Source organism: Bubalus kerabau, chromosome 13 (genome assembly GCF_029407905.1).
Source record: "Bubalus kerabau isolate K-KA32 ecotype Philippines breed swamp buffalo chromosome 13, PCC_UOA_SB_1v2, whole genome shotgun sequence".
Classification (NCBI taxonomy): domain Eukaryota; kingdom Metazoa; phylum Chordata; class Mammalia; order Artiodactyla; family Bovidae; genus Bubalus; species Bubalus kerabau.
Window position 1 is genome coordinate 53,992,842 of NC_073636.1, and position 13,778 is coordinate 54,006,619.

The window sequence follows — 13,778 nt, forward strand, 5'->3', positions numbered from 1 at the left end:
AAATAAATAGCCTACAAGGCACGTGTACCCCAATGTTCATCGCAGCACTGTTTATAATAGCCAGGACATGGAAGCAACCTAGATGTCCATCAGCAGATGAATTGATAAGAAAGCTGTGGTACATATACACAATGGAGTATTACTCAGCCATTAAAAAGAATACATTTGAATCAGTTCTAATGAAGTGGATGAAACTGGAGCCTATTATACAGAGTGAAGTAAGCCAGAAAGAAAAACACCAATACAGTATACTAACACATATATATGGAATTTAGAATGATGGTAATGACAACCCTGTATGCAAGATAGCAAAAGAGGCACAGATGTATAGAACAGTCTTTTGGACTCTGTGGGAGAGGGAGGGGGGATGATTTGGGAGAATGGCATTAAAACATGTATAATATCATATAAGAAACGAATCGCCAGTCCAGGTTCGATGCAGGATACAGGAAGCTTGGGGCTGGTGCACTGGGATGACCCAGAGGGATGGTATGGGGAGGGAGATGGGAGGGGGCTTCAGGATAGGGAACACGTGTACACCCCTGGCGGATGCATGTTGATGTATGGCAAAACCAATACAATATTGTAAAGTAAAAAAATAATAATAATAATAAATAAAAGAAAAATAAATAAATAAATAACCTACAAAATACATCCATCACTTCTCACAACTCAGTGGTCTAAAAAAGACATGTGGTTCCAGTTAATGCAAAGGTTAGAAGTGTGACACTCCGTGAGGCCACAAAAAGAAGAGCCAGAAATATTTGGTGTAGCTTGACACATCCAAAGAGGGCTCAAGTACTCAATCCCATTCTCTGCCACATCTTTTGACCTCTCTGTGCCTCGGTTCCTCTCTTATATTAGTATCTTACATTACAGGCTTATGGTATAGGTCACATGCAATGTACATGCAACAAGCTGAGTTCAAGGCTGGCTCATGGTGCACTAAGTCAATAAAACCTGTTGTTGATACATACTGAAGAAAACACATAGGATCACATCAGGATGAATAAATAACTGCTTTGTGTCTTCCTCCAGGAGTGGCAGGTGATGGGGAGCTGCAGGTGATTCAGCCTGAGAGGTCAGTGTCCGTTGCAGCAGGAGAGACGGCCACTCTGAACTGCACCGTGACCTCCCTGAGCCCCGTGGGGCCCATCAAGTGGTTCAGGGGAACTGGGCCAGGTCGGGAGTTCATCTACAGTCAAAAAGAAGCCCCCTTCCCCAGAGTAACAATTGTTGCAGATGCCACAAAGAGAAACAACCTGGACTTTTCCATCCGCATCAGTAACATCACCCCAGCAGACACTGGTGTCTACCACTGTGTGAGGTTCCGGAAAGGAGAACAGGGCGACGTGGAGTTTAAGTCTGGACCAGGCACTCATCTCACTGTGAGCGGTGAGTATGGCCTTTGTCCCCTGGACTATGATAAAATGTCAATAGGAATGCTCTCCACTCTTTGGGGGAAAAAAAATCAGGTGGAGCAGTGGGTGCTTATTCATGTTCTGGACATAGTATAATTTCACTCTCTTCTACAGATCAGGGAAGTTGAAGCCTATTGGGGTCGTGCTATTTGCTCAAGGCCCCGTGGCTGGTAAAGGTCAGGAAAGGCAGGAGGCCAGTCTGCCTGGCTCCACAGCCCACAGTCTTCTCCATCTTGTCCAGGCTTTGGTTCCAGGGATGAGGGAACTGAGAGTCTGAGCGACTTGCCCTGCCACAGGCCAAGTATCACCTCGCACTTCCAGAGAGTGCTCCCTTCAGTGTCGCAGAGTCTTCTCCTCATTCAGCAGTTACTGAGCGCCTACTGTGTGACAGACCTTGCTCTGGATGCGGTGGAATAAGCAGTGAACAAAACAGACAGGGGCTCTTCTCCCATGAAGCTTATGTCCTCTTCCGTCCTAAAGAGGAGAAATCCATCCAAGGCAGGGAGGGGAAGTGTGTTTCCTTATTTTCTCTTCAGAATGCTATACTGAGAAGAATTCCGATGGCACAGGCTCAGTGTTTACTCTGATGGCCCTGCTTGGAGGAGAAGCCTAGAGGTTGGGTGTTTCCTGGGAATCTGCTGAGAAAACCCTCCTGTGATTCGGGGACTGACTCACACAGTCACTGAAGGCTCCCAGCAGAGCTGGGTCATCCCAGAATGCCCCTTCCCAGGGAATAGGTTCCCCTTGTGGGTGATTTAGGAGAAGTCCCATTGAGGTAGCAAAGGTGCTCATTTAGAGTGTTCTGACAAAGATTCTGGATTCTCTTTCTAACTCCTGAATCCTGGACTGTCAGCAGAGGAAGTACCTTTAGATACTACCATCCTCCCAAGCCCACATGTATAGATCCCCATCTATACAAAGAGGTGACAGGGGCCCAAACCACAACCACATGGTCAGTGAGGGCAATCCATCAGGAGCCCAATCTGATTCAAGGTCAGTCTCCTTCCTGTGCCAGCATTCGAACTCATTTCATGGAAGAACCTAGCACATAGAAGTTGCAGAATAAAAGCTCCTTGAATTAATCATGGAACAGGCATTGTTTCCCAAAGGTTCAGAAAGCCCCTCACATTCAGACCCTGAGCCTGAGGTGACTGGAAAACTCTCCCTACTTCCAGCCACATGATCTCAAATCTCTCATTCCATATCAGCACCTAGAGCTGCCCTGTGCTTCAATAGTCACTTAATACTCAGTGTATGGAGACAGCATCATTTACCGTACTTGTTGATGGACACTAAGTTGTTCCTAACCTTGGGCTACTGAAACAGCGCTGAAGAGATAACCTTTTCATGTGTCACTCTCTTCAGAGGAGAAATACCCACTGGAAGTGGCATTGCTAGATCAGAGTATGTGGGTTTTAATTTGTGTGATGATATTGCCTAATTTCCCTCCTAGTCATGGTAGCAAATGAATCTCCCCAAACCTCCAGACATCAGCAGGGCAGGTGGCTTTATCCTGATTTTGAAGATATTACTAAACTTCCCAGATGGTGGGTCCCATGCTCAGTCTCAATACAGCTAGTAAGTGGCTCCCCCACCTCTCAGATCTGCTGGCTCCCAGGGCTGCTCATCCTCTTCCCCAGGCCGCCAGCCCAGATGATTCCCTGGGTGAGAAAGGAGGGAGGGGAGGAGAGCCACAGCCCGTCAGGTGCCGAATCTTCTTCATGGTGTTTACTTCTTATAACCAGTGTCTGGGGGAGAGGCTCATCTGTTTTCCCTTTACAGATGAGGACACTGAGGCTCAGAGAGGGGACCTGGCTGGTGGGCAGGTAGGGGAGCCCGGGTTGAACCCCAAGCACCTGACTCACAGCTCTGATATCTGCACCCCCTGCTGTGCCTGTCAAAGTGTGGAGAAAACTCTCCTGTTAACTCCTTGTATTTTTCTCTTCTTCAGCATAAGCATTTTTTAAAAGTCTCATGTGGGAAGCATGGCTAGCTTTACAAACCAGATTAGATAAATGCTGCAGTGTCTCATGATATGCTGAAATATTCCTAAAAGTCAGGGCTCAGCACACTTAGCAGCATCAGGAATCTTTTATTCTGCCCTCTGTTGTGATGTTGCCCCTTCACCAGGCCCCTGTGGAGCAGGTCCGGGAAGGTGAGTGTGGACAGAGTCCAGAGGGGTCACTGCAAACCCAGCAGCACCGGACATGCCCACTCCTGGCTCTGCAGACTGAGGATGAGGAGGGGGAGGTGTTCCCTCGAGGGTAATGAGGGCCCCGCGTGAGCAAGAGTTACTGTTCTAGACTCAGGCGTCAGGAGCCCATGTCTTTCCTTGTTGCTACAGGGCCCCCAGCCCTTGGCCCTCAGAGGTCTCTCCTCCCTGTAGTCGCTGGAATCAGGAATCTGAGGGAAAAGGGGAGGGTGGTGGTCAGTGTGGAGGCTCCTGAAGGTGGGCACTTGCTCTGCTGGTGGACATGAAACCTCAGAGGTGGCAGGAGATACTCCTGGGACACAGTGGAGTGGTACTGAGGAAACAGTCCCTTCATTCCTCTCAGCCTCGGTTTTCTCATCTGTAAAATGGTGATCCTCATGGTCTCCTTTTAGGAGAGTTGGAAGGATTTGAGGTGCTCTGTCTAAATCATCACAGCATAGGGAATTCCGCAACTGAGGTCTTATTTCAAGGCTGAGACCCAGTTCCCTGTGCTGGGCACCCCCTCCCTCACCTGTAGAAAGGATGATCACACAACCTTTGCAGGGTGTCCTGAGGGCAGAATGACCTGGTGAAAGGAGAGCCCCTCAGGGAGCGATGGTGCTGGCATCCCAACTGTGCAGTCCTGGGCACGTCTCACAGTTCCCTCTAGTCCTCAGTTTCCCCGTCTGCGAAATGGTGGTGATCATACTACCTTTCAGGGGTCTATGATGACTGGAGAGGGTCTAGGAAGCCCGGAATGGTGTGGGTTAGAGTTGGTCATGACTGGAGTGACTAAACACGCACACACACAGATGTTATGATAACAATCATAGGTGCTATTGATTAAGCACATATTATACGCAGGCTCTGTGGTTTACAAACATCCTCACTTATCTTACCAGGTGGAGCTATTGTCCACGTTGTATGGAATCAGACACTGAAGCTCAAAGATAAAGAACTAAGCCTTTAAAATCAATCAGTCCTGCTGAGATGAGCGCTCAACATTCCTTGATGAGTGTCCTTGGTCAGCTGCTTCCTCCCTGAGCCTTGTCCCCGTCAGTGGAGCCGCTCTCAGCCCTCCCCCTCAGTACTGATGCAAGGGTTAAATAGCTGAGGGTCCTAGAGAAATCAGCCCATCTTTATGCTCTGAAGAAACTTTCAATAAGTTTCACAGCATCTTCTCCCGTTGGAGGCATCCAGGATGATGGTGTTTTTATGACTCAACATATTCAAGTAATATCTCCTCACTGTGTCCTCAAATGTTTGATGCAATTTAGGAAGAAAGTTAAATGCTTAAAAATGAAAATATCTGTAACATTTGCTGTCTGTGAACTTTTACAGGAGATGTTGGGTGATAATGAACAATTTGGAGACACCCTCCAGCACCCTACAGAGGGAGAAATCACCCTCACTTTTATTGGCTGATTTGTGTACTTTTTCAGGACACGGGAGATGCTTCTGCCTGCTTCTGAGGCCTGTGTCTATGTTTCTTCTGATTTAGGAACAATTAGGAAATTAACCACCTTTGGCTGCTCAGCACTCAATGATCTTTTGTTTTCAACCCAAAACTAACCCAAGAGAAAAACCCATATTCAGAAAAACATCTCATTGCCTTCTTACTTTGAAACTCTTGGAATCAGCACATTATTCCTCCTGGAATATAAATGGAAAGAATGAAAATTATGGAGTAAATTCACAGACACCTGAAGGGACAGCTCTGAATACAAAGTTTGGGTTCAAGTTAGACCTGTGTCTAGTTTTGTAAACTATCTTGTGTTATACTCACAGAAGAAATGTCTGATTTAAACCTCACTGTAGTCCCAGAAAGGGAAATGCCTGCTGTCCCCTTTCACAGATGGGGAGCTAGGAGATGCCACGGCCACACCTCCCATTAACTGGGCAGTCTGGTTCAGCTTCCATGTGGTCCTGCTATGCCCTCCCCTGCCCCATTTCCCCTGCATTTACTTCTATAAACACTTCTCTGAAGGTAGTTAAGTTTTCCAGGGGAGCCTAGATGGGAACAGTTACTTTGAGAATGAGTCCAATCAGCGCTTTTGTTCCCGGGCCCAGATTGGTGGGAAATCGCCTGGCAGTTGTGAGAAGGTGGACTCTGAACTCCGACCTGGGATTCCATGTAACACTTGCCCACACACAGAGCTCATCCAGGGAATCTCAGTGTCTCCTCGCTGAGATGAGGACGATGACACTGCCCTCCCAGAACTAGCTGAAGAATTAAAATATAATATATATAAGTTCTTACCATTGTTGCATACTTACCATTAGTGATGATAATTACAATCATGTTCATTGTTTGTAAATGTTCCTTTTGTAGCCAAGCCCTCTCCTCCCATGGTATCCGGCCCTGCAGTGAGGGCCACACCTGAGCAGACAGTGAGCTTCACCTGCACATCCCACGGCTTCTCCCCCAGAAACATCTCCCTGAAATGGTTCAAAAATGGCAATGAGCTCTCAGCCTCCCAGACCAGCGTGGATCCAGAGGAAGACAACGTTTCCTACAGCATCACCAGCACAACTGAGTTGCTATTGACCCCAGGGGATGTTCACTCCCAGGTCAGCTGCGAGGTAGCCCATGTCACCCTGCACGGGAGCCCTCCTCTCCGTGGGACTGCCAATTTGTCTGAGACCATCCGAGGTAGGTGCCCCTCATACTAGTCCAAGATCACACCTGCCCCCAAGACCCCAGAGCCTCCTCCTCCTGCCTGATTTTTGCTCCAAGCCTTGAATTGCCTGGAATTTACTTCCTTACAGCCCTGCCTGATCACCAGGCTCCTAGATGAGCTGGCCACTCACTGCCGGTTTAATGGTAGCTGCCAGATGTATACCTGCAATGTGCCAAGCACTGTGCTAAGTAGTTTCCTTTTCTTTACCAACAGTATCTCCAATTACTGAGCACCTCCTATAAATCAGGCCCCTAAGTGCTTGATGATTTTATTTATTTTGCTGCAATTATTATATTAGAACTGCATGTCAGGGGCTGAGCTTGTTGATTTCACCCACTATAACCCCAATAGGAGCTACCTGTTCTTGAGCACTTACTGTGCGCCCTGCACTGTGTTTACTGATTTCATTCATGAACAAGGAGCCCTCAGTGTTGAGTACCTGCTGCCTGCCATGTTCTGTCCTGGATGACTCCCTTGCTGTGCTGGGAGCTGATATCCAGCCCCTCCCCTGTGACTTGTCTGTTTTATAAGGTCAGACCTTCTGCCTGATCTGTTTCAGTACCACCCACCTTGGAGGTTACCCAACAACCCATGGCGGGAAATCAGGTGAACATCATCACCTGCCGGGTGAACAAGTTCTACCCCCAGCAACTACAGCTGACCTGGCTGGAGAATGGAAATATGTCCCAAAGAGAAGCGGCCTCGACCCTTGTAGAGAACAAAGATGGGACCTTTAACTACATGAGCTGGCTCCTGGTGAGCTCATCGGCCCACAGGGAGGCTGTGGTGCTCACCTGCCAGGTGGAGCATGATGGGCAGCCAGCAGTCACCAAAAACTCCATGGAGACCTCTGCTCCCCAGAAGGACCAGGATACAGGTGGAACCACTGATGAAGCCTCCACTCCAATGGCATGGCTTTTAAACATTATCTTTCTTAAATGTTCAGAGTAGTAATAATAGAATAATCTAGATGTCTATAGATATATAAAGTAGAATTTTGAAGTGAGCGCCCATTTCCCAAATCCCATACTCAAAGAGCCACCACTGCTGAGGTCTTGTTACATTCTTCATAGGTCTTTTGATGTAAATATGCAAAAAGAAAGTAGGAAAGGAGAGGGATCATTCTATTCAGAGTGTCCTGCCTGTTGCTTTCTTCAACTATCAGTAATTGTATTCATAATTCCTGTCCGCCCACCTCCTACCTGTTTGCTCTTTCTAACCTCTGCCTAGTCTCTCTGCCATCCCTGGTGGCTCCATCTGCATCAGTATTGTCACCTCATCATCTTCTGCCAATACTACTCTGCCAAATTCTGGAAGAGGAACCCTGAGGACATGAAGTTAGAATTGCACCAGGCACCCAGGTGACTGGGCACTGAAAAGGGCTCCTTTGTCTCCTGATTTGTGACAGTAGACCAGCAACGATCACAGTTGCTCACTGCACATTTACCAAATGCAGCTATCAGTTCAGCTGTGAGCTCCTTTCCTGCTTCAGCCACCCAGAGGGCTTTGAGTTTACAGAAGAGACCCAGGAAGCAGTGATGGGGGGTTGTTGAAGATTTGTTGTCTTTAATCCAGGTGAGTGGGCTAAAGTAATCAAGATGAATGAGTTCCTGAGAACAAGAATCACTAACCTGTACAGCAGACTTATGTTAAGTAGAGACAAGTTCCCCTTCAACAAGGCATTGTCCTAATGACATGTGGGGTTCCTTTTTCTATATGTAAAACTTGTCTTATATGCTCAATATAACTTGTGGAGAGAGTCAAGTCAGGTTTCCAAGAGTCTTTGCTCCAGAAGAACTTTAAAAGCCCATGTCCCTTCCAGCATTCTCTGTGGTGTTGCCCTCATCTGCAGGGTCCTTGATGGGTCACCCAGTGTCCATGTCCCTGCATCATGCATCATGTCATGCATGCGTGGTCACTCAGTCATGTCCAACTCTGCAATCCCACCGACTCTAGGCCCCAAGGCTCCTCTGTCCATGAGATTGTCCCAGCAAGAATACTGGCCTGGGTTCCCATTTCCTCCTCCAGGGGATCTTCCCAACCCAGGGATCAAAACCATGTCTCCTGCATTGCAGGCAGATTCTTTACCACTGAGCCACCAGGAAAGCCTCATGTCCCTGCCTGCTGGAAGAATAAAAAGAGCACTGGGAGAACAAACAACTTCCCTTAAACAAGAGATGTAGAAAAGCTGTAAAATTGTGTCCCTCATAACTTAGTCTTGTGTGCACATAGAGTTGTCAGTGGAGCCCATGATTGTGTGGTCATATGGTTAAGGACACTGATTTTCTACAAAATGAATACCTTTACACGCTTAATATGATCAATAATAATCCCCTGCTGCTGCTGCTGCTAAGTCGCTTCAGTCGTGTCCAACTCTGTGCGACCCCATAGATGGCAGCCCACCAGGCTCCCCCGTCCCTGGGATTCTCCAGGCAAGAACACTGGAGGCGTTGCCATTTCCTTCTCCAATGCATGAAAGCGAAAAGTGAAAGTGAAGTCGCTCAGTCGTGCCCGAGTCTTAGCGACCCCATGGACTGCAGCCCACCAGGCTCCTCCATCCATGGGGTTGTCCAGGCAAGAGTACTGGAGTGGGGTGCCATTGCCTTCTCCGGAATAATCCCCTAGTATGATTTAAAGTGCAGTATACTTTCAAATTTTCTAAGTATATCTTTTATCATTGTTTTTTGTTCACCCAATATGCCTTTTAATTCATCGGTAAATGCATGGTCAAATTTTCCTGTGACATCATCTGGGCCTTGAGAATCTTTATTTCTTTTTTTAATTTGAAAATGTATCAGAATTGTTAAGGGCTATTTAAAGTATTCATTTCATATTATGTGAACTGTGATAGCTTTTGCTTTTTGAAGTATTTGGTCCATGTCTATGCTGTCGAGTTTCAGCTTATGGTTGTTCATAGTATTCCCTTATTATACTTTTGATACCTGCAGAGTCTGTAGTGATGTCCTCTGTTTCATTTCTGATAGTGGAAATGTGTCATTCTTCCTTTTTTCTTTCTCTGTTATACTGGAAGTTTTTCAATTTTATTGGTCTTTAAAAAATTTTTTCTTTATTGGTCAATAAAGAAAAAAACTTTTATTTCAGTTATTTTCTTTATTGTTTCTCTGTTTTCAATTTCACTGATTTTTCTTCATTATGATTTCCTTCCCTGTGCTTGCTCTGGGTTTACTTTGGTCCTTCTTTTCTTGTTTCTTGAGTAAGGAACTAGGATTATTGATTTAGACATTTTTTTCTGGTACCACACCTGGGTCTCCTCTTTTGCTGGGGAGTTAGGAGAGTGGGCCTGGGTGCCTGACCACTAGGTTGACCCAATACCTGAGTCTCTAGCCAGTCTGTCTCATCTTCCACCTCAGAGTTCTGCTATGCTTTTCCCTTGTGTTATTTCTAGGGTTCAAGTTGTACTGAACTGGGTGAGCAGGAGAGAAGAATCCACTCCTCCTTGCCCGGAGCACCTTGGAAATACTTCCGTCTCGTGCTGGGGCTCAGGCCAGGGCTGGCATTTCTCGGTCCTGCAGTGTGCCTAACCCAGCGTGCCTGCTGGGTCTCAAGTCTGGAAATGTTTCCAGGGACATCCAGGTTGTGAGGCTTGAGCAAAGTGTAAGATGCCCATGTGATCCTGCTGCTGCTCGAGTTGGTCTCCAGTGAGCATGCACATCTTATTGCTCGTTTCCTTGAAATTGGGATGTTTTTAGAATATTTCTAGCCTGATGGACCTCTCTTCTGTCAGTACATAATAATCCAATAGATTAATGGAGTTTTGGGTTGGTTGGTTGGTTTTGATAGAGGCAGAAAAGTTCTGAGTCCTCTAATTTCTTGGTTCCATTTTGTCTTTCAGGAACCTAAATACTTCCCTCTACTTTTTTCTTTTTCCTTTCACCACTCAATTGCCAAATGACACTTTTCACTCCTTTTCATCTCTTCTCCCCAGATGTTATATATTTTAACTCATTCCTGTCCCCCTTTTTTTTTTTTTAATTGACTTCCCTGGTGGCTCAGATGGTAAAGCGTCTGCCTACAATGCGGGAGACCCAGGTTCGATCCCTGGGTTGGGAAGATCCTCTGGAGAAGGAAATGGCAACCCACTCCAGTACTTTTGCCTGGAAAATCTCCAGTACTCTTGTCTGGAAAATGGATGGAGGAGCGTGGTAGGCTACAGTCCATGGGGTCGCAAAGAGTCAGACACAACTGAGTGACTTCACTTTCTTTCTTTCTTGCCCATTTATTCACATCTCTCCTTGAATTAAGTTCCGATAGTCACTGTAAGTAACTACCGTGTTTAGTGATTTAATGTGCGTTGTGTGTGTATTAAGCCACTTCAGTTGTGTCTGATTCTTTGCAACCCTATGGACTGTAGCCCACCAGACTCCTCTGTCCATGGGATTCTCCAGGCAAGAATACTAGAGTGGATTGCCATGCCCTCCTCCAGGGGATCTTCCTGACCAAGGAGACCTTTTACATCTCCTGCATTGACAGGCAGGTTCTTTACCATTAGTGCCACCTGGGAAGCCCTCATACAGTTGGAGCAGGCAGAAATCTACAATAGGCCAGCTATTACAGACCAGAGTTCTCCTACAGAGAACTCCTTCTGAAGTTCCTTCTGAAGGCTGTAGGGGAGAGTCCATTTCCTTGCCATTTTCAGCTCCCAGAGGTGCCCACACTCCTTGGCAAAGGGCCCCACATCACTCTGACCTCTGCTTCTGACATCACATCTCCTTTTCCAATTGTCCTGCCTCTATCTTTTACTTATAAGAATCTTTGTGATCACATGGGCTCTACTTGGAAAATCCAAGATAATGTGCCATCTCAAGATTCTTGACTTGATCACTACTGATCATCCCTTGTGATATATGTAATAATATATGCACATATTCTGGAGATTCTGTGTCAACCCTTTTAACGAACATGAAGTCGCTCAGTCATGTCCGACTCTTTGCAACCCCATGGACTGTAGCCTACCAGGCTCCTCTGTCCATGGGATTTTCCAGGCAATAGTACTGGAGTGGATTGCCATTTCCTTCTCCAAGGGATCTTCCCAACCCAGGGATCAAACCCAGGTCTCCCGCAACATAGACAGACGCTTTACCGTCTGAGCCACCAGGGAAGTCCGTCAACCCTTTTAAATCAAGCATAAATTGAATCCCCTTCCTATGATCTGTGCACTGCTCTGCAGGACACTTTTCTAGTATTTTCAAATTTAGGCAAATTTAATATCACTTGTGGTATGTTGAAGCAACTCTGGGTTCCTGTTGTATCTGTCTTGTCTCTTTCTCCTGCAGTTTTCCAGGTGGCTGGCTGAGGATGGGATTGCAACCTAGTGAGATATTGTGCCCTAGGATCTGTTGAATTTTCTCTTGTCTCACAGTTATTTTTACTTCTGGCATTTTCTCTATAAGAAAGAGGACACTTGCAGTCTGGTAGACAGTGAGTGAGAATGAATGAATGACCTTTGTACTCTGAGTTCTGCCTCAAGCTGAGCCCAGAACAGGACACAGTCAAAGCCTCAGAGTGGGGATGGGCCTACATGGCTTCAGATAGAGTAAGTAAATACCCCTGAGAATGGCTCCTGTGTGATCCCTCTAATCATTCCTCTTGTCCCCTGATTGCCAGGCCCAGAGATTCTCCTAGCAGTTCTCCTCCTCGGCCCCAAGCTGCTGCTGATGGTCAGTGTGTCTGTCATCTTTGTCCACAGGAAGCATTGAGCCTGACTGTAAGTTGGGGTGGGAAGGATGGCAGGACAAGATCTGTCCTCGAAGACACAAGGTCATCAAGGGGGCCACCTGCAGGTCACACAGGGTCAGAGCCCACATGGAGTTAAGAGGTGACACACCTCTCTCAATAACCTCAGAAGTATCCTGTTTCCCTCTAAGAGATTCCCAAGTCCCAGCTGGTGTGTGAAGTCCTGTGGGATGTGGGCTGGACTTGGGGTTTTCGTCGTCTTAGCAGTTCTATGGAGGAAGTAGCGAGAAGGTACTATATTGAGGGGAAGCTGAGTGGAGCACATTTCTGCATCACTTGAACTCTAAGGCATTTGGGGGCAAAAGGAATCCACATTTTAGAGTAAAGTTGAGAAGTCCTTGGTCAGCTGTTCTGAGGGGTGTCTTGCTCTGATTCTGTGTGTGATGGAGTGGAAGGGCTGAAGAGGGGGGTACCAGCACCTGAGGAAGAGGGGAGGAGTCCAAGGGGGCAGAGTCCTATCTCAGGGGCTACCCATCCTCTTAGGACAGGCATCCAGGAGGAGAACACCTGGGCATGTGGGAAGCATGCAGGAAGATGTTTTGATTGATGAGCAGATAATTAAGGATCAACATGTTTTCTACCTCCCTCCTTCCTCCCTGCTAGGTGCCACCACCGCCTCTACAGCTTCCTTCCCACCTTGAGGGGCCCAGCCTAAGAGAATGACCAGCTGGTATGTTCCATATGCCTCCCCTCCACGGAGACCTGCATACCTGCTCCTGAGCTCCTTCCCACAGTCCTCGGTGTTCCTTGAGCTGGGTCTTTATACGTGGTCTTGAGCAGGGATCATGGAAAGTAGCTCTGGGCACTGACTCAGGACATCTCCTAGAAATGTGAGAAACAGATCTACGCAGACAGGTAGATCTCTCATCCATCACCTCTGACTTGCATGACTACACATTAATGGACCCTATACTGAGGAGTTACTGTGTTCTGGATTCCTGCTTTCACCTAACTCCTCATCCTCTGAGGTTCTCTATTTCCTCTTCAGTACAAATATTCCTCATCTTTGTTTTAAGAGAAATTACTCTCCTTGTCCATTGTCTAAATGGCCTACTAGTCAAATCTGGAAAGTAGTCTCCCCTCTTCTCTCTGTGATGGGAAGAGGAGTTTTTCTATTATTGTGCATCCTTCTCAACCCTGTTGCTCATAAAACGTACCATGTCCAGAAACCTGGAGTCATCATTCATTTATCGTTATTTCATAGACGATATTCAAAATGGTTATGTCCAATGGTAAGATGGTAAATTTTTAATTACTGACTTTTAAAAGAAAAAAAAAAGCTTGATTGATAGTATTTTGGTGTAAATACTCCCAATGTGGTTAATTTCAAGTTAGAAGAATTAACAACTAGCTTGCAAAATTCCTCAAAATGTAAATATCAGCTCTCATCAGTCCAAGCCTCTAGCACACCACAGAGCTCTTTGCAGTGGGTAAGAATCTGCCCATTCTCATGCCCATCTCTACTCTCTGATCCCAGACATCATTATCTCTTCCTGCACCATTGCTATGTTCTCTAACTGGTTTTCCCGTTTCAGGCACAGTGATTCTCTGGAAATGTCAGCCAAATCCTGTTGCTCCTCTGTCTCTTCCCTCACATACCTGCATGGTTCATTCTCTCTTCCTACAAGCCTCTGCTCAAATGTCACTTTATCAAAGGCACCTTTCATACACCACCCCGTATAAAATATCAATTCCATCTCACCCTGGCATTCCATGCCTCTTCACCTGATT

At 46.6% G+C, this 13,778-nt stretch overlaps 1 protein-coding gene and 1 non-coding gene across 2 annotated transcripts in view; both read left to right on the plus strand.

Annotated features, from left to right (window-relative positions):
- LOC129624999 (tyrosine-protein phosphatase non-receptor type substrate 1-like) overlaps positions 1-12,010 on the plus strand; it is a 34,054-nt gene extending 22,044 nt beyond the window's left edge. The window contains exons 2-5 of the mRNA XM_055543167.1: positions 1,039-1,395; positions 5,945-6,265; positions 6,853-7,170; positions 11,919-12,010. Coding sequence (XP_055399142.1) covers positions 1,039-1,395; positions 5,945-6,265; positions 6,853-7,170; positions 11,919-12,010 — 1,088 coding nt within the window. The remainder of the gene's footprint in view (positions 1-1,038; positions 1,396-5,944; positions 6,266-6,852; positions 7,171-11,918) is intronic.
- TRNAC-ACA (transfer RNA cysteine (anticodon ACA)) lies at positions 10,293-10,364 on the plus strand. Its single transcript has one exon. It is a non-coding gene; the product is annotated as a tRNA-Cys (tRNA).
- Positions 12,011-13,778: the final 1,768 nt, after the last annotated feature.